Raw genomic sequence first — 20,843 nt, 5'->3', positions numbered from 1 at the left:
TGGACCTCGTTATTAATTTAATGGCACTTTATCTATGAAACTTCTATAAATCAATATCTACATCCAATCCAAGTAAATTTTGTAATAGTTCTTTGTTGTATACTTTTACTTCCTCGTTTTCTGATTTATTGCAATCTGCTATCGCGTTATTTGCGTTACTAAGAGAAGGCAAAGACTCAATTGGGGTCTTCGGTATTTCAATTAAGAATAATTCAGAACTATTACTTAGACTTGTTGCTGCCAGCTTACTCTTAGTTTCCAATTGACTAGTTTTTCCAGAAGTAGCCGCTAGTGCATCCACATTTTGAATCGTGTTTAGTTCATATACTGTTTTTTCGTTTTCATAATGATCACTTCCATCAATAGAGAAAACCGTACTCTTTGTTTTCTTCTTTGGTTTCGTTGTTGACTGAGGTATTTCAACAGGAGATGCTACGACTTCGGGATCAGAGTCATCGAATAATGTTCTTTTTAATGTGGCTTTATTCTTTCGGATTTTAAGTTGCCTCTTTGCACTAATTGGTGTTGGTTCTGGTTTGGCACTATTATCCTCAGTTTCAGTTGGATTCTGTTGAGTATTGGAATTTACAGGCTTGGAATTCTCAGTCTGTGGAGTTTTATTTCCACCACTGGTTTTCGGGGGTAATCCCTCACGACAACACAAATGGCGACATCTCTGTTTATCTTTACAGGCATGATTACACTCGTAGTTCCCATTTGCTAGAACTCTGCGGGTCTTGATTTCATTTTCAATTGGCTTAGTCACTTCTGTTTTTGGTTCATCTTCCTTTGTCTCATTGCGGAACTCAATAATTTTGGACTCGTTTTGATTTGCTGGTTTAATATCAAACAAGTTATCATCATCCAGGTCACTAAATTCGAAATCTTCTGTATGATTTATAAAATTTTTGATTGTAGATTCACTCAAATATTTATGGATTGACACACTTGTTTTAGTTTTGACACTGGCTATCATATCGGCAGATGCATGACAGCATATAACCTGGTTTAGATCTTTAGTGGAATATGATATCTCAAATGATTTCAATCCAGAAGTTTTGAACTTGCTCACTGGTATTCTCCTAAAATCCAATAAATGTCCATTCGAATCATCTGTAGTCAAATGAATGTATACTAATTTATTCTTCCATATTGATGCTATCAGTGCGTTAGCTACATCAATCGATATATTCAATGTTACTTCCACAGAAGTTCTGTCTTCTGCTAGCTCTTCATTCTCAAACTTAAGATTCAATTGTAGGTTGGGCACCGAGGCAATATTTCTCTTAATTTTGTTTCCAGCTCCAGTTTTTAAACCAAGAAAGTATTCGATTTGACTACTGGTTAATGCTTTTGCATCCTTAAGCGACAAGATATTATGTGTACAAAACTTCTTAACACTTGCTGGACCAATTCCATCAAGTTGTCGAAGCTCATTTGGTGAATCTTCCCAACATTTCCCATTTATACATCTCAATAAATAGCTCAGACTATATAGTGACTTTGCATCTTGCTTCTCAATGAAAACATCCAACAAGGCCATCATGATCCGATATATGTGCTTGAATACATAGAATTTATCTCCTAAAAAACTTGAATGTAACTTTAATGCTCCATTATAGGTGGGAAAATCTAGTCCACCTAATTCAAATTGAATGATTAGTTTTACTTTATCTTTCTTGCCAAGATCTTTCAGCTTTGATGGATACCTAAGGATTGGCGAGCTATTGATTTCTTTATATAGTCGTTTTTCTTGATGTTTTAGGTTCAAATCTGCAAATTCTGATGATTTAAATAATAAATTGAGTGTTTCATGCACAGATAGTTGGTCCTCGGAATGAATTAAATTCTTCATAGTATTGAATGATACGTAATGCATGACCATGGAGTAGCCATAAGCTGTTATTTTGCAATTATTTTGATTGTCCATGATAATTAAGCTCTCTTGAGAAAGGGTTTTACACTGTTGAAAACAAAATGACGTCAATGTCTCCTCTGGGTCTGAACTCTTTGGTATCTGTAGGGCGTAATATCCTGGATTCGCCAAAAATCTAACATATAGGTACGTCGATTTCAACCAAACTAGTGCATCCTCGATGTTTTTTATCACACCAACAGAAATCTCTGCCGCTAGATGCTCTCGAAAGTTCATGTGAAGACTGCTCTCAATTTTCTCTGTCCCTTCAATTATCCTTTCGTAGCGATGTTTAAATTTGATGGAGGTCATGATTACTGCAACACCATCCCTCTCAAATTGAGGTCTACCAGCTCTCCCAACCATTTGCAAAACATCTGTTTCTGAGTATTCTTGAAAACTACTCTCTACCCAGCATTTTGTCCCCTTTATAATAACCAAATATGCTGGAAGATTGATCCCCACAGCCAAAGTCGATGTAGAGCAAAGTATCTTCAAGCGACTATTCAAAAATGCAATTTCAATCAGTTTTCTATCACCAAAAGTTAACCCTGCATGGTGGTAAGCAATCCCTTTGGTGGCATAGTTCATAGCATCTCGATCCTTTAATTTTATATCTGTCCTGGTTGTTTCCGACAAGTTATTGAATAGATATTTAGCTGTATTCTGGCAACTGTTTCTGGTCGAGCAAAAAATTAGTACAGATTTGCCATTGGAGTGTCGATTTATCACTTCAATCAACTTGCTATTCAAAAAAATGTCAAACTGAAAATCGTTATCACTTGTTGGTTTGTATCCATAAACAATCTTTGACAATTTCACAGGACGAAATTCCTCTCCAAAACACAAAGTTTCCGCTGGAAGCGTAGACTCATCGTATAGTCCAATCCATTTTGATATATCAATTGCATTAGCGACTGTTGCTGAAATGGCCAATATTCTCAATCCTATACATATTCGTTTCATCCTTGTCATAACCACTTCTAGAGTGGACCCCCTCAGCTCCTTGAGAATGTGAATTTCATCGACAAGCAATATCTTGATTAACCCAAATAACCTAGAGTAGTCTTTCCATTTTCTTGTTATCATGTCCCATTTTTCAGGGGTAGATACTATAATATTTGATCTCCTTACATTTTCCGCCTCTTTAAAAGTTGTGTCACCGGTTAAAATTCCAACTGTGATGTTTAACGACGAGAACTTTTTCGTCCAGTCGTTTAACCTTTCGCTGCATAGAGCTTTTGTTGGTGCTAAATAAAGAACTTTGAAATTGGGTTCAAATTCTTGTTCTAGCTCTCTTAAAATTGCCAATTCAAAGAGAACCGTTTTTCCCGAACCCGTGGGAGAGCTGATCACACAATTGTTTGACGAGTTGTAAATTGAACTAAAAGCTTTTGATTGCATCTCATTGAATTGATTAAATGGAAAGACAGACCTTTGATTGTAGGGGAGCACTTCTGTAGCAAGTACTAAAGAAGATGTGCTTCCATACTGGTGTCTACTCAGCTCTGAAGCATTGTTTTGCAGTTGGTTTAATTGCCGTAGATTGGTATTTTCAGTTATGGAGGTTTTGGTTCCGCTAGCTGAGTCAGGTAGGTAATTGAATATATCAGAATTCTCGGGTATTTCATGGAAGGTTGTCTTTTGTGGTAATTCTGAAAGAGTGTCGTTCATTTCCAAATTTTTACAACTTATATCACATTTCTTACCAACAAAAAAACCATGATTATGTACTTGCAGTTTCAGCCTTTCGGAAACGTTTTCAGATACATTCTGGTGTTGACCAGAAACGGGATACTTTTCATTGGGTTGTTCTAAAACAGATTAGTAACTTTGAAAAGGGTGATTTAAATTATCCATAATGTTAATATATACCTTGATCATAGCCTTCCTCTGTTTGAAGAAAGTGTTGTAGACTGTTTAAAAATGACATTTTTATTGGTTATTGCAATTAAACTGATGAATATTGAGAAACTTTGCAACAAAAAGCAAGATACGAATAATAATAAAGGTGCGAGAATAATAAATAATAGGTGAGATAGAAAAATGAAAGTTTTCTAAAAGAAATAAAAACTGCAATCATTAGCGAACGTCCAAAAAATGAAAACAAAAAATAAGTGAATAAATAACTCATTTAGGCTTTCTGTTGAAAGTAGTCGTGGAGTAATCCTAGTCATGTAATCGTCTTGGTAATCAGGACAAACATGATGAAAGGTCTATACGACGAAAGTTTACTTTACATAAAAGGAGACCAAATGTCTTCTTTACTAACAAGAAGTGATATAGAGAACAACTAAGTTTATACAGAAATATATGTACACCAAGTAAGTTATTGTTTATCAATTACTTAATTAACTCTTAAAATAACTCTGTGACACTGCATACATTCTAACACTTTCAAGAATAATTGTATAAATTGTATTATTCTTGTCCTTGTGTGAGACATATATTGTCGTAAAGATAATCTTAAACAGATCCTCTATCTAACTCAGTATGGTAATCATCATCTTCATATTCACTAGGTTCTCGAATGACTAAAGGTGCAAAATCCTTTTTAGCTTCCTTGGTAACATTTCTACGTTTGGTATTGTAAAATATGATTAGTCCCAGGAATAAAGACACTAATAGTGTAATCAACCCCCATCGTGATAAGTACCATCGCAAACTTTCTATCTCTGATTTGATATCTGAATTCAATTCTGTAGTGATCTTATGATTTGCCTCTTGAATTCGAAGAAACAATTTTTTCGAATTTAATGTGTTTTCTGATTTGCCTTCATTTATCGCCACTTGAGAATCATTTTTCAATTTTAAATAATCATTATTCAATTCGTCATTAATAACATTAAAGTCTCTTTCCAAAATATTAATTAATGCAATTAGTTCATTGATGTGTTGGTCCCTTGATCTGGTTATGTCTACTCGTATTTCCTGTTGGGCACTTTCAAATAAATACTGTTCGTTTTCTAACTCAAAATTCTGAGCGTATATGGTTGATAGTTTAGTCAATTTGGAGTTTAATTGGTGAACTAATAATGATATAATTTGATCTGATTGTTCGGGAGTAAATTCCGCTTCACGCAACTGTTTGTAAATTGAATAAGTGTCAATGTAAGGATCCAAATTCCCAAATATTTCTGTTAAAAATTCATCTTTACTAACACCTTCTGGTAGAACTTTTCCAGAACTCAAAGTATCGGTGTTTGTTGCATTGTCCTCCACCTTTTGCTCTTCCTTGCTATTGGTATCCTTTTCGTTGTTTCCATTTTTCTGTGATGACTGGGTATTTTTTAAAGGTTTGTCATTATTTAAAGACGGCACAGCCTGAAACTCGGGTCGACATGACGAAAACTTTCGTATGAATGACGAGTGTATAAGTAACGGGTGTAATAGTTTCTTTGTATAGAAAGGTGTAGAATGTAATGAAGGAGTTACAGAAGGGATATTCCCAATTCTAACTAAGCACAGCCTTATCATGAAATCAGTCGGTAATTTTGGATATGAACAGGGATGGGTATTTATACTTGTTATAAGAATATACTTAGTTTGCTGGTAGATTTTTAGTTCAAGATTTTTGTTTTTTTGGTAAGAAAAATTAACCACCTCTATCTTTATTTCTACGTGTACTGATTAAGAATAACCCGAGTAAAAACTACAATACTTAGCGAACACACTCTATATAAGCAACACAAAAAATTAACAACCCACAAAATCTCAAAGAAACTTTCAACACATCCTTTTTTTGTACTTAAAGTTTTCCACTCTATGCCAAACTCTTTGCTATTAATGATTGCGGACTAGGCACACGAGAAATTCTATTTGTAATAGCATTTTGCTTTAATGTGGAAGTACTGATTTTCTTAAAGATTTTAGCAATATCTTGAGATGGTGGGATCATAGTAGGATGTTCTTCTTCTTCAGGCTCAGGTACTTCTTCTAAAAGCTTGAATGGAAATTCCAAAGCATAATGATACATGGCACGCGAGAAAAAAGGATATCCAAACTTTATGTGGGAAAAGTACAAAACTGATTTCACCTTGGCTTCGGTGTTGGGATCTATGCTCGTATAACCACATAATCTAGTTATCTGATGTCCCTCGTTGGATGGAGCAAAAACAAGATCTGGTGAGGTTGGGATCTGTTCTGTAAAAATAGGATCATCAGGTTGAAGATTATTTTCAACAACTTTACTGGCCAACACTTCGTAGTTGGCGGTTTTAACTCGGTAATCACACAATGTCACCACCAATTTTTTGTGATCTTCGTAAGCACTTAATATATCATCAACAGTCACATCTGTATTGATGTTGGGTATATTAGAATCCTCATCATTGACTACATAAGTCGCCTTGGTATACTTGTCTAATAGTACAATTTGAGGTAGAACTTTTCTAAACTGTTTCAACTCTGCTGGGTCACAAGTGTTAGCCAAAGCCACCAATTCTACCAAAATTGAATTTTTTATTGAGTCAATAAAACTACTATCGCCGTCCCAACAAGCTCCCATTTTTTCATAGATCGATATTTCAGTTATTGTTGGAACCAAGCAACACCAGGTGATAAACCTCCCAATCTCTCGCAAAACCCGAACTCTTTCAGCTGCCATATGGGACTTGCATTGGGTAAAGTATTCATTTCTTATGGCAATTACGTATTGGACTTCCTTCTTCTCAGGTATTCTAATTTTTCTATCGGCATCCAAATAGGGTTGTGGAATTTCTGGTGGTGAGTGGAACATAGGCTGATTAATTTGTAAAATCAATGCTACCGATTTTGGTGTGTTTAATTTGGGAATATACTCTCTGCATCTGGACAATCCTACTGGTGTTCCCGTTCTTGGATTGAAAACCTTCCAAAATAACCAAGGAATGTATAGCAACGTTTCCCAGTAAAAAATCGATTCATCAATAATTGTCTGATAATAGTGTTTTACTGGATCTCGTTTATGGCTTGATATTTTATAATTCAAATCAAACAAGACAATGGACATCAATTCCCAAGTATTGATTATAAGGGTATGAATATCCAATAAACGCATATAAGTAAAAATAGTGAAATTTAAGGTTACCCTTAAAACATGAACAACAAATAAATCCCAAGTTGTGTATTCATCTTTAGCGGAATCTAACCCACTCATAAATCTGGTTTCAGAAGTTATCCCAAGACTGGTTGCGGGCAAACCCTTGAATTCATTTCCAGGTGAGAATTTGGAGTAAGGGTAGTGACGTGTATACTTTTTTGAAAACATATCAGCCAGTCAATTGATCATAGAAGCCAAAGTGGGAATTAAACAACAATATTAACTAGTGGTGTTGCAAAAAATGAGAAAATAGAAAAAAGTATTTGTACTACAATGATAAGCTGTTTTTATTTTTGAAAAAAAAAAAGCACGAAATTATTATTACAATCTTTATGTGTATAAAATAACTAGAAAAATACAAAACTAAGAATATTTAATAAATATCAATAGTAACTATTCCATTATGACATCTTCAACTTCCTTGAGAGAAGGGATTGCAACTGTATTATCAATTTCATCTGTAATGCTGCTATCGTCATCTTGAAGTGGTTCAACATCAATTGAAACACAGTTACCATCATCAACAGTTTTGTTTTCATTTGGAATTATTAATTCTAGTTCATCTTCACCAACGAATCTAGCTTGAATCTTATTGAATTTAATCACTTTGTCAAATTGGAAATGTTTTTCAAAATGAACTTCTTGGTTTTTATATTGTTTAGCCAATTCTTCTTCGTCTTCTTGAATTTCTTCGTCCTCATCACTTGAACTTTCTTCGGAATCGTCACTAGATTGGTTTTCACCTTCACTTTCTACACCTTTCCATTCATTAGCATCAAAATCATTATCAGATTCTTCATTATAATTCTCTTCTTGAGATTTGAAATCTGCCAATATTTTTCCAATTCTTTCTTTTCTAGAAGCTCTAGCAGACTTTAAATCTTCTTTGATTTGTTCAATAAAAGTATCTTCGTCTCCGCTAAATTCTTCTTCTTCTTCCTCTTCTTCTTCTTCGTTGTCTTCACCATCTTCTTCATTAGGACTTGCAAAATCTTCGTCTTCTTCAGAGTCCTCTTCAGGTTGTTCTTTCTCTAATTCAGCCAAAATAGCAGCTAATTTTGCACGCTTATTGTTATCTTTTTCTTTGAGCTCTTCAACGAATGAGTCAGCATCACTGTCTTCTTCTTCTTCTTCATTTTCGCTCACTTCATCAACTTCTTCATCAATATCTGCGTCGTTCAAATTCAATTTCCCTCTAATGACCAATTCGTTTTCATTTTTCAAGAAATCAATCTTCAACTCATCTTTAACTAATGAAGGAAATCTAACATTCAACTTGTAAGTGTTAGCATCAATCTCTTCCAATTTATAGTCCAGACTATTTTCTAAATCTTCAGTCAAATCAACTACTTGAAATTCATCATCACTATCATTTGCAAGCAATTTTGTATTATCAGTAGTTTCATTGTCTGATTCTTCTCCAAGATCATCGTAAAATACAACATCTTCGTCATCGATATCTTCTGGTAATACTAGACTTTTATATATAGTGATTCCTTCATCTTCAGAATTTTCTTCATCTTCGGTGTCAACTTCAAAATATTCTGGTTCAGAACCTAAGTCGGAACTTTCATCTTCAGAAGTAAGTTCATCGGAACTAACCAATTCTTCTTCAAATTCTCTTCTGATGAGTTCTAATAATAAGTCGTCTTTAATTTCTTGTTCCACATCGGAATCTAACGATTCAACACCACTATCGTCACTCGAGTCGCTGGAGTCGCCGTCGTCACTAGAGTCAGATTCACTGGAGTCGCTGTCATCACTAGAGTCACTAGAATCACTGGAGTCATTCAATGAATCAATTTCCAAATCACTTTCACTGCTACTTTCAGAATCACTCGAACTTAATCCATCATTTTCATCATAATATTCAACAATTTCATTGTTTAAATCATGAACTCTTCCATTAGCTTCTAATTCTTCTAAAATAGCTTCATCTAAAATAGCTTCTTCCAAATCTTCATTATCAATGATAAATTCATTACCGTCAGAGTCAACATAAGCAATCTCAACATCATCAGCATCAGCACCATCTTCATTATAGAAATAAATTGGCAAATCTTCTATGGTATCATCATTGCCATCACTGAAATCTTCTTCGTAGTATTCAAGTGGTTGCTCTTCGCTGTCATAGTAAATATCTTCATCAAAGTCTTCTTCATCAAAGTCTTCTTCATCAAAGCCTTCTTCATCAAAGTCTGCTTCCTCATCATCATAATACTCAAGTGGTACTTCGTCGTATTCTTCATTGTTGATTATTTCATCTTCTTCATCTTCCTCAGTTGGATCGATTTCACTATCAGGCTCTTCAACATAAGCATATCTTGAAGGTTGTTGATGATAATATCTTCTATATCCTCTTCTATCACGACCAGAAGAGGTTCGTGGTTCACTTCTATGAGAATTTTGAGGTCTATTAGATCTGAAACCTTTTGAATTGTATCTTCTTCTGTAACTTGGTCTGAATGGCATTATTATCTGAATATCTAATGATCAAATATAAAAGTTAAACTTATGTGTGGATAAAAAAAATTCAGAAGAAAAATAGAATTATTGAGTGGAGGGTTGATACTCCCCTTTTTATGTGGGAAACCCATGCTAAATTTTTTGCATTTCTGTGGAAAAATTTCCAGACGCGATGCTGCGGCTCTTTCCTATTTCGTCTTGCCACCAAGCAAATAAATTTGTGAAACGAAGGTTCTCGAAGTGTTACATATCAACTTGAGATGAGCCGAGCCAGAGTGAGAGAATTCGATAGAACAAAAACTAAGTTTAGATACAAACCAAAAAAAGTAGGGTTAATGATATCAACAAAATAGCTTCGTAGACAGTAATGAAACCAATTACAACAAATTGATCTTTTGTTTCCTGTTGAGGGATCTTACATCTTTTGCCAGTAAATAGGTTCTAGCAATATAAAAAGTTTACCGTCCCTTTCGCCACAATTTGACGAAGAAAATCATTTGTTGCCCATGGCCCACACAAATAAGAATTTCTTTTTTTCTGTCTCCGGGTAAAGAATGGAAAATGAAAAAATTTTCACAAATTGAACTCTCGCACACGCACAATTTTTTACTATAAATACTAGCCATTCCCCTGGTCTCCCTTTTTCTGAACACCAAATCTCTTTGCCTTTTGGCTTAGATCCAGTGTAGTATCTGTTCTTTTCAGTGTAACAACTGAAATGTCATCATTGATGACTTTACATTTATGTTACAAATTTATTTATTTTTGGATATTGGGTAGATTGATTTATTAAAGTGGGCTTGCTCACAGTCTTTCTACATAGTGTCGTTGCCACTGTACTTTTATTTTGGCTTCTGACGCAAATTTTTTTTTTTTACATCCTTTTATTTTTTAAGTTTTTATCTTGGTTAGTATATGATGATACTAATTCAGGGTATTAATGTAAAAGATATAAAGGGTGTATTGTTGTTGCTAAGATAGCTTGTTATATAATGATAAATTGTATAGATATCAGTGCCTTTTGGTGATGAACCCATTCGTAATTTGATTTCGTTGATAGTTTGATTGATTAATTTTTTTTAGCGCGAGAAATAATAACATGACCTTTTTGATAAGTAAAAACTGATATGGATATCCCATGTTATAAAAGAATACGTTTACACATTATTCCACTCGTTAACTAGTTAACTTCTTTTGATAATACACCTTCGCAGATATTTCAAAATTATTCATTTCCCAAACTTGGTACATATTTGATTATTTAGAAAATGATAGACCTAGAAGGGTCAGATAGTGATTCAAGCTCATTATCAATTCATGAAAACATACTTTTCCCCAGTCTAGGTAATAGCAAAAACAATAAAACCCGAAATACACAGAAACTGTCAAGAGATGACGTTAATCTGTTAGAGACGAACTCAGATTCAGTTAACCATTTAAGAAGCACATTTATAGCACGAGATCGTCAACTTCCCTCTTCCACAAATGATGACTATGCTTTAGAAGAAGTCGATTTGTCTGATGTTCTGCCGTTGGCTAGCCGACAGCATGTGGTATCACCATTTTCAACCACAAGTATTAGCGATACTGTATCATTAGATAGTTCAATCTTGAATAAAATTGCATCCAATATCGGGGGAAACACTGATGGAATAGATCAAACGGGGAAATTTAAATATTTACGACTATATGAAAAATGGAAAAAGATAAAGATAAAGACACAAGATCAAAAATTAACCAAACCAGGTCAAGATATACCACTACAAACAATGAGTTCTCGAGCGTCTTCAGTGTTTAATTTATCTCAATTAGATGATTTCACTAGGTATGTGAAAGAAACATCTTTAAACGACAGGATATTTCATGATTTACAAGAGAGACTACCGCAGCGAAACCAAGGAGGTCAACTGGGAAGACAAGATGAAAATTTCCAAAATTATTTGGATTTGGATTTGGATGTTGTTGATGAGAAAGATTTGGCTGATAAATTTTATCCCACCCAGGAAGATGAAGAAAAAGAAACAGATCGAAATAAAAGAAGGTTATTCCCTAAAAGAAGTAAGAAAAAATCTTTAGGAATGTCTGCTGAATCAAGGACGGCGACAAATGATTTTTTGGATTCATATCAATCGTCAAGTTCAGATGTTGTTAGTGATGACCCACGTTTTCTTCAACGTAAGTTATCAGTTCGACATTTACAAATGATATCCTTTGGAGGCACGATTGGTGTTGGGTTGTTTTTGAATTCAGGGAAAGCGATTGCTATGGCAGGAGGGTTTGGTGCCCTGTTAGCGTTCACTATAGTAGGGACATTGGTTTTATGTACAATAATGTCATTCTGTGAAATGGTTACTTTTGTTTCAGTGATTGATGGTGTATCGGGACTTTCATCACGATTTATAGACGACGCATTTGGATTTGCTGCTGGATGGCTATATTTTTTGAGTTTTTCTACAGGGGTGGCAGGAGAAGTAGTTGCTGGGGTTATTATGTTGTCATATTATCCTCATTTGAATACTGCAACAAATACTGGATCCACTGCTGGATTTGTCACGTTATTTCTAGCTTTGATTTTGGGAAGCAACTTGGTACATATTCAATTCTTTGGTGAGTTGGAGTATATCTCGAGTCTAGTGAAAATGATTTGGGCGATTATTATGATGATTGTAATGGTGGTTTTGAATCGAGGAGGATTTCCTAATACCCCAGTGATGGGATTCAAATACTGGCAGTACCTGAAGTCTGATTTTGCAAACAACATAATCTTTGGATTGTTCCGACCAGCATTTAATCTTCATGATGATGGCACAAGTTCTCCAAGTGAAGGTATTGGTGGAGATAAAGGTAGGTTTATGTCCTTGTTAACAGCAATTTTGGTTGTTTGTTACGCATATAGTGGAACAGAAATTGTTTGTATCGCGGCATGTGAAGCTAAGAATCCAAGAAAGGCATTGCCATCAGCTACAAGAAGGGTGTTTTGGAGAATCATTATATTCTACGTTTTATCAGCATTTTTGGTATCCCTCAACGTTTATGCTGGTGATCCGCGGTTATTACGATACTATCTGGGTTCGACAGGGATTAGCCCGTCTGAGTTTGCTACTAATCCAGCTGTCATTCAAGCCGGTGGAGAACATTGTTCTATAGACTACAAAGTTGTTGCTGGGTATGGGAGTGGTGCTCAAAGTCCATGGATAGTGGCACTTCAAAGCTCTAGTTTGTGTCAATTTAGTTCCATAACCAATGGATTCTTGGTATTTTTTGCTGTTAGTTGTGGGAATGCTCAATTATACGTTAGTTCAAGAACGGCTTATTCGTTGGCATTACAGGGTAAAGCCCCCAAATTTCTCACATACTGCAATAGATTTGGAATACCTTATAATGCGGTATTATTTGCAGGATCATTTGGATTATTGGCATTCGCTTGCGTTAATGAATCGGCAACAGTGGTTTTCCAAAATCTTACCAGTTTAATTGCATCATCGGGTATATTTGTGTGGTTTACAATGTGTTTAACATTTATTAGATTTTATTATGGATTGAAAAGAAGACCCGACATTTTGGATAGAAATGATAAATCATACCCTTATAAATCACCTTTCCAACCATATTCAGCTATTGTTGGATGTATAGGAACATTGTTTATTCTTTTTTCTATGGGGTTTGTGGTGTTTTTAAAAGGTGAATGGGACACAATGTTTTTCTTTTCGAGTTATGGGTCAATAATGATATTCACAGTTTTATACGTTGGTTACAGATTTATTAAAGGCACGTCGGTGCCCAGTTTAGATAAATTAGACTTTGATTCGGGGCGAACAGAGATGGACCGATACATTTGGGATGGAGGTCGAAGCTACAATAAGAGAAATGTCAAAGAAGTTGCGCATAAATTAGTGTCGTTTCTTGCATGAGGCGACCATGCATGATTACTTAATTTTTCATTCTCATTAATTTCTTGGACAATTCTGTTGAAATTTTTGATGGCTTATTCAAATTTACATAGACATACACATACACATATATAGTGGGATTATTATTACGAACGAACAATTAATTAATAAAGATTAGACTGGAATGTTATAGGAGGAGCATTAGCAATCATTTCTTTTTTTCTTTTTTTTCTTCTTATTCTTATTATTCATTATCTATTTGCATATTGTGGATCGGTGCTAATTGTTATTTCCCGGTATTTGATTGGAGTGAAGATTGCAAACCTACATTCCCTTTTTGAAACAGGGGGATGGGAGACAAGGTACATTAATTCAAATGATTGTCTTGTGTGTTACTTACTTACTAGTTGTAAAGTAACCAAGCATTTGGATGCGAAATAAATGACAACAAAACTTAAGCAAGCTTTTTTAAGATCAGGAAAAATGGTTATCAAGACGGATATATAAGAAAGCTCTATTTCTTAATTTCATTTGTACTTTCAAAGGCGGCGGGCCTCACTTGGAATTTATTGGATGATTTAATTTGATTTCTTTTGAAATTTTATCGTCAAAATTGTGGTGAGGTTTTTCTTCTTTGGTTGGATTTTGTGTTAAATTTGTAATTTAGACATTGACGAAAATTCCTTCTGGTGAGTGCAGGAAAGAAATGAAAGACAGTCTGAACAATAAAATTTAGTTAAAATTCTTAATCACTCTATGGTCATTGTCCACAATACTATAGTGATGAAAGAATTGTAGAATAGTAGTCCTATTGTATTAATAATGCATCGTCTTACATTCTATTTTATCTTAGTAATAGTAGTAATTGGAACAGAAACTTCTATTCGACTATACTTTCCCAGTTGAAAATTATCAGTTGGAATTTTCATTTCCCCCCTCCAAATTTTGTCTCGGTGGAAAGCTTAAATTAGAGTGAAAAATATATAACTCAAAAAGCACTTGGAACTTTGAGTAAATTGTTTAAACCCTTTTAATTCATTCTCTAAGTTAGCAATATTAATATAACAAAAAAAAAGGGATACAAAACTACAACAATACTACCACTAATTTATTAATTAACATTTCATTATCGACATTGACATCATCATCATCATAATCATCCAGTTTAAATATCACTCTAGATCCACCTCCATTCATTCATTCATTTCTGAACTAGAAATATTTTTCTGTCTGTTTTTTTTTTCAATTTTCAAAGAATCCTTAGACGGAAATAAAAAGAGAGAGAGAAAACTTTTTTTTTTTGGGAGCCTTATCAACATTTTTTTTTTTTTTTTTTTCGTTTCCTACTATTAGCCTAACCTTCACCCATATATCAGTTTACTTTACCCATTCATTAATCCAATTATGACTTGGATCAGAACTGATTTTTTGATAAAGGGGAAAATTATCAAACCTTTTTTACCCAATGATAAACATCCAAATTTGAAAAATAAAAATTTCAAGAATTTATATCCTGGAGATCAAGTTTTCATTTTTGAAGTTAAAGATACTAAATGGGCTAGAGTTCATGCCGTGACTAAACCTCTCCCAACAGATTATATTGCCTGTACAGCTTTTTTACATGATTTATTAGTTGACAAGAGTAATGTTGTTGTTGTTCCATTAAGTTATATCAAAATTTTGAAAGAAATGCCATCAGAAGACATTCGAATCAGTAAAAAATTCAACAATATCCATGAAAATAGTGAAATCCCTACTATTCGTGATACAGAATTAGCACGTCAAGAAGCTGTAGATGGTACTATTTTGAATGAATTTATTAAAAAATCTGTCCCACCAAGACCCACCAAAAGAGACCATTCACGTGATACACTTCTTGATGAAATTAAATATTCATTAGAATTACTTAATGCTCATATTTTTGCTGTTTATTCTAAAAGTGAATTTAGATTATTTGAAAAGTTGACATCAATTTATTATAGTTTATATGAGATTAGAACTAAATTGAATCATCATTTATTGACATCTGAAGAAGCTCAAGTGGCTAGAGAAACTGCCACTTTCTTGTTGAATAGAATACCCAAGATTTTAGCTTCTAGAGCTTCTAGATTGGGTAAAGATGTCATTGAATTGGATTATTCCGACACTGATGTTTCCGGTTATAAATCTATTTTATCAAGAGATGCAGAAACGGGTGAGGTTTTATCTTTGAAAACAGCTTTACCACCAAGAATAGCATTGAATAATGAATTGGGTGCTTTGGTTCCTAATTATCCAATTAATATTCATGATAATTTCCATAATTACTCTTTGAAACCATCGGCTAACAAGAAATTTTATCATGATCCACCATCACATATTTTAGTTGATTTCAAATCTGTTACTGGTTCCTCAGCTTATCAACCTCCAGGATTTGCTGGTATGGTGGCCTATATGTACATTCGTAACTCCAAGAAAAGATTAACAGAGGCATTTGCCGTACACACTAATTCAGTTGAAGATTTTGTTCATGTTGAAAAAATCAGTGCTGCATTATTTAGAAATCTTCCTGCCAGTGAAATTGAAAACAATAGAGTTTACCTTGTTGCTGTTTTAACAGAAGAAGTTGACTTAAACATTAAAGGTACGGGGCATACTCCAACAATTAAAAGAGTGAAAAAGGGTGTTGCCGCTGGTGTAGCTGATATCACCAGAATTTTCCCTAGAGCAGAAGGTTCACTTCAATCTGGTGAAGCCCATAATTTTTCAATTAAATTGTTTGGTTCTTATTTGAGTAAAAAAGGTCACAAGAATATGGTGGAAGATCTCAGAGGTCTTAGTAATAATGGTTGGGGTGAACTTGTTGATAGAATTATTGCTGGTTCTAGTCAAGGAGTAGCTGTTAATCCAAGAGCAGAAAAATTGGTGATCACAGTAAAGGAATTCAAACATCAATTTCAAGGTAATGTGGCCAATCAATTATCATCTAGTGCACCAATATCTAGAATTAAACCAATTTTCTTTGATCCATTGGCGGAAAATTATGAACGTATTTATTTGAAAATGGGTAAAGTTACTTTATTAGGATCTAATGCCAGAGAAGATTTATTGACATTTGAAGTCAGTACTCCTAATAATGAATTGATTACCTTTGCCAAAGCTTCCAATCAACAGGAAAAAAGATATTGGCAATTTATATCTGTCTTCCCCGGTGAATCCATTGGTGAAATTGTTAAAGTTAATGGAGTTGCATTGAAAAATTCATCTAAAAAATTACCTAAAGATGATTATATTCTTTTATCATTATATGTTAATGGGGTTCTAGCTGGTGAAGGAAGATTACTTTATAAATCCGGTAATAGATTGGTTGAATTCAATAAGAAAAAGACTCATACCATTGAAATTATTTCCGCAACCCATAATGTTCCTATGGCTCATATTGAACTTAGTACTGAATACGTTGGTAAAGTTTATAATTCTGACGTTTCTATTGATAATATTTTCCAATACGAAAGATTTTTCCAAAATGGACAAAAAGGTATTGATGAACTTTCTAATTCATTGGTTGCTTTCACGAGATTAGATATTGCTCAAGTTGTCAAATATTTCCCAGAATTATTAAGTTCATTATACGGAATTATTGGATTTTCTAGTCATCATAGTGGACCTAGTATTGAAATTCTTGAAGATAATACTTTTAAAGCCGTGATTCATTTGTTAGATACGGTTTTCGGTAAACAAGATCAATACTTGTATCTTCTTGATAATTTCATTGCCAAATATAAAAGTCTGAATCAAATTGGTATTTTCTTATTGACTAAAGTTGAACAAATTTTCAATAGAGCAGGATCAAGTTGGAATTCGGTTTCTAGATCAGTTTGTCGTGTTCTTTCGATTATTTTGAGAATTTCGATTTTATCAATGAATGCACCAAATGAACAAGATTTATATTTACAAACATTGAACAATTTATTTAAATCAATTGCTTATCTTCTTACTTTGGATTCCACCAACATGATTGATGATCAAGTACTTGTTATGGATATTATTGATTATATTTTTGCCTTTGACGTCAATTTCAAAGGATCAGAACTTGTTCAAATAATGATCAATTGTATTGATTCTATTGGTCTTAAAGGTGTGGGAGTTGATGAACTTAGTATGGAGTCAACTCCGGCTGGTTCTCGTTCAATTAAAGATCACAAGATCATTATTGGTAAATTATTATTAATTTTGAGATTACTCAATTCTGATTTAGTCAAAGAGGAAAGTAGTAGATGTATTTTGATTCCAAAGGCAATCACATGGGCCGTTGATGTATTCCTTGCCCCTACTGATATTGAGGCAACAAGATTGGCATGTAGTGTGCTTAATGCTGCTTGTACAGCTTTATGGAATGATGGTGTCATTGGTAAATATCAAGGAGATATGGAGATTTGTTATTCATTGGCCAAGTTTTTACCTGCTATATCGAGAACTTTCATCAAGTATAACAAGTTTACTAGAGGTAATGGTTCATTCAAAAAGAAACGTGTGTTCACTCAATTGTTCCCATCAACGTATCCTTTCATTGAATTTTCTATTGACCCGGTAGTTAATGATGAAAGTATGGTTGAAGTTTTAGTTGAACTTGCAATTACATTTTCATTTGTTGCTAGAGTCGGGAAAGAAGCAGCAGGAAATGAGGGTTATATCACAATTTTGGATTCACGAATTGAAAATGATTTTTTCATCCCGGAAAAATATTTGGCATCTGATTTCCATGGTGAAGATATACTTACATTACTTTCAGGGATTAGATATATGAGATTGGGTAAATATTTCCCTGAAACCAAATGGTATTCAACATATTCTGTCATTATTGAAGGTTGTTTATGTGCCATTGAATTGGTGAGACCATTAGTGATTATCAATCAATTACCAGCATTGGATGATTCTGAATCATTTGATAGAACCCTTTGGGGGAACTATCTTAGAAGTTTGTTTAAATTGGCCGTGTTACCACCTGTGGCAGTCGAGCATTTGTCTGATGTTCCAAAAAGTGCTTGTGCCAAAATAACCAACGATGTTCGTAAACGGGCTGCATTTTTAATTAATGAAGCTTGGGATTCTTTAGCTTGGGATGCAACTGATGAAGATATGCTTAGATTTAATTTGAAAAAATTTGGTGGTTATCAAGTTGAATTTATTAATGATGAATTTGGAATCTTGCCTGATTTGATGTTACTTGGATTACAAAGAGATAGTGAATGTCAAAGTGTTGCCATCAAGATTTTATGGTCGATCATGATTTCCGAATATATTTTAAGTGATACTCTTCAAGATGTTGAAAGACAATGTTTACTTGGTTTACATGAAATTTATCATAATAATTCTTATAAACCAACGTCATTGGATCAAGAAAATTTCATTGAAAGAATGAAAATGACAGTTAGATTGGATAGAGAAGATGAAGCATTTGATATTATTTATAATTTTATTCAAAATCTTTCATCATTTTTCGGTACTCTTAATTATTATATTAGTGTACCATTTGGTCCTGAATATGAAGAAGATAGAATTTTCCATGAAATTAAATTGAAAGCACAAATTAAAAATGCCGGGAAACCAGAACTTTTCAATTCTTATATTCATCAAATGTATGAAAAGTATCTTTCTCAAAATGATTATGTTCAGGCCGCTTTAAGTTTGGAATTACTTGCCAGTACTTATTCTTGGGATCATCATATAATTGTACCAGCAAGTTTTAGACCAAAATTCCCAGAACAAAGTTCATTTGAAAGAAAAGAAATATTATTGAAAATGATAGCTAATAATTTTGTTAAGGGAAATAGTCTTGAAAAAGCAGCTGATACTTATAATGAATTATTAGATTCATATAATGAACATACTTATGATTTGAAAAGTTTTGCTTATGTTCATAATAAATTGGCTCAATTATATTTGGATATGGAATCTTCAGATAAATTAACCCCTACATATTTCAAAGTTGAAGCCATTGGTGGTGGGTTCCCTACTTATTTGACACAAATATCTCAAATTTTCCAAGGTTTGCCATTTGAACATATCACATCAATTCATGAACGATTCCTTAAAGTTTTCCCTGGTGCTAAAATCATTAGTGATGATGCTGAAGCTATTCGTCTTAAAGAAAAAGCCACTAATGGAAGATATTTATACATTAAAACCGTGGAACCAGTTTATGAGTTTTCTGACAAGTTGATTAATACTTCACTTGGGGTAAGACAATATGCTAGAAACAAAGATTTACGATTTTTCACCAGTTTAAAGAAATTCCCAGGGGCTACTTCGGTGTTTGATTTATGGACAGAAGAAACTACTTATGAAACATGGTTATCATTCCCAACTTTAATGAATAGAAGTTTTATTAAAGATTCAAAGACCGTTAAATTGTCGCCATTGGATAATGCAGTTAGAACGATAGCTGCCAAGAATGATGATTTGATTCAATTAGAAGCGTTTATCAATGCAGCTCTTAAAGAAAAAACTGATTATTCACATTATTTCAATGATTTATCGAGACAATTGGCAGGTACGGTGGATTCGCCAGTAAATGGAGGGGTTGGCCAATATCGTGCATTTTTCTCCGATAGCAAATATCAAATTAATGAAGAAAGTATTGCTAAAACAGAGTTGTTACGTAATGCATTCAATGATCTTGCTATTATCTTGTATCGTTGTTTGAATTTACATGGTAGTTTGATTGGACTATCGATGAAACTGTCACATCAAGCATTAGTCGAATTGTTTAGAAAGAATTTCCAAGAAGAAATTGTTGCTTTACGTTTAGGTGAAGAGGCGACAATTACAGCTCCATCCTCAAGTCGTGTTTCCATTTTCCACAATAAACGTGCTAATGGTTTAATGACTGAACGTGCCAATTCCATTTCAAACATGTCTGGTGCTGGTTCTACATATTCGGGTTCAAGACTAGCAAGGTCTCCTACTAATGCCTCATCAGTGTCTTCAAATAATTCATCAATCACTAGATCAGGTAGAGCATCAAACACTTCGGGATATCCTGCAAGTGTTATTCAACCAGGATATACTGGGTTAAAGGGATCATCTCTTAAAAATGGTAATGGATCTGTCACTTCTAAATCAATAAACGGATCCGGTAAAACAAATGCAATAAATACAAAATGGTAGAGGAGGTGTTTTGTTGTTAGAGATCATTTAATATGTATGAACGGTTTTTTGTAAGTGTGTTGTTTTTTAGTTGTCGTGTATAATTTGTTTGTTTTGAAAGAAAGAGGAAATTAGAAAAAAATGGCGCGTGTGCACGAATTTTGTAGTTTTGTGTTTTTAAAGCAATTTGTATCGATTTAGAATGTATTGCCCAAAATGAAACTTGTAAAATATATTGTGTAGTTTATTTTGATATCATAGTTTTTTTCTTTTGAATCTGGTGCTGTTTAACTATGTATGATGATAGAATAGTTAATCAGATTGACAATCTCTTATATTTTAGATTTATATCTAAAGTGTGTAT

At 33.7% G+C, this 20,843-nt stretch overlaps 6 protein-coding genes and 1 non-coding gene across 7 annotated transcripts; 3 read left to right on the top strand and 4 right to left on the bottom strand. All coding sequences in view use genetic code 12, as the record gives it.

Moving 5' to 3' along the window:
* Positions 1 to 43: 43 nt before the first annotated feature.
* Positions 44 to 3,848, bottom strand: CAALFM_C204110WA (uncharacterized protein; the record flags this gene model as incomplete). The annotated part of the gene is made up of 2 exons (XM_019475222.1): positions 44 to 3,729; positions 3,791 to 3,848. The coding sequence occupies 2 exons, from the start codon at positions 3,846 to 3,848 to the stop codon at positions 44 to 46; spliced, it is 3,744 nt and encodes a 1,247-aa protein (XP_019330767.1).
* Positions 3,849 to 4,381: 533 nt separating this feature from the next.
* CAALFM_C204100WA (uncharacterized protein) lies at positions 4,382 to 5,518 on the bottom strand (the record flags this gene model as incomplete). Its single annotated transcript, XM_715842.2, has 1 exon — positions 4,382 to 5,518. A coding segment is annotated over one exon (1,137 nt), but the record flags the coding sequence as incomplete, so codon positions are not given.
* Positions 5,519 to 5,678: 160 nt separating this feature from the next.
* On the bottom strand, positions 5,679 to 7,052 carry CAALFM_C204090WA (uncharacterized protein; the record flags this gene model as incomplete). The annotated part of the gene is made up of 1 exon (XM_715843.2): positions 5,679 to 7,052. The coding sequence occupies one exon, from the start codon at positions 7,050 to 7,052 to the stop codon at positions 5,679 to 5,681; it is 1,374 nt and encodes a 457-aa protein (XP_720936.2).
* Positions 7,053 to 7,388: 336 nt separating this feature from the next.
* On the bottom strand, positions 7,389 to 9,467 carry CAALFM_C204080WA (uncharacterized protein; the record flags this gene model as incomplete). The annotated part of the gene is made up of 1 exon (XM_715844.1): positions 7,389 to 9,467. One exon carries the CDS (start codon positions 9,465 to 9,467, stop codon positions 7,389 to 7,391), a length of 2,079 nt encoding a protein of 692 aa, XP_720937.1.
* A 645-nt stretch (positions 9,468 to 10,112) lies between these two features.
* On the top strand, positions 10,113 to 10,327 carry CAALFM_C204070CA. The gene has a single exon (XR_002086380.1). It is a non-coding gene; the product is annotated as an uncharacterized ncRNA (small nuclear RNA).
* A 402-nt stretch (positions 10,328 to 10,729) lies between these two features.
* On the top strand, positions 10,730 to 13,372 carry SSY1 (Ssy1p; the record flags this gene model as incomplete). Its single annotated transcript, XM_715845.2, has 1 exon — positions 10,730 to 13,372. One exon carries the CDS (start codon positions 10,730 to 10,732, stop codon positions 13,370 to 13,372), a length of 2,643 nt encoding a protein of 880 aa, XP_720938.2.
* Positions 13,373 to 14,755: 1,383 nt separating this feature from the next.
* Positions 14,756 to 20,500, top strand: DCK1 (guanine nucleotide exchange factor DCK1; the record flags this gene model as incomplete). Its single annotated transcript, XM_715846.2, has 1 exon — positions 14,756 to 20,500. One exon carries the CDS (start codon positions 14,756 to 14,758, stop codon positions 20,498 to 20,500), a length of 5,745 nt encoding a protein of 1,914 aa, XP_720939.2.
* Positions 20,501 to 20,843: the final 343 nt, after the last annotated feature.

The sequence above is a fragment of the Candida albicans genome, chromosome 2 (genome assembly GCF_000182965.3).
Source record: "Candida albicans SC5314 chromosome 2, complete sequence".
Taxonomy (NCBI): domain Eukaryota; kingdom Fungi; phylum Ascomycota; class Pichiomycetes; order Serinales; family Debaryomycetaceae; genus Candida; species Candida albicans.
The sequence above is the reverse complement of the archived record's forward strand: the minus strand, read 5'-3'. Positions and strand labels throughout refer to the sequence as shown.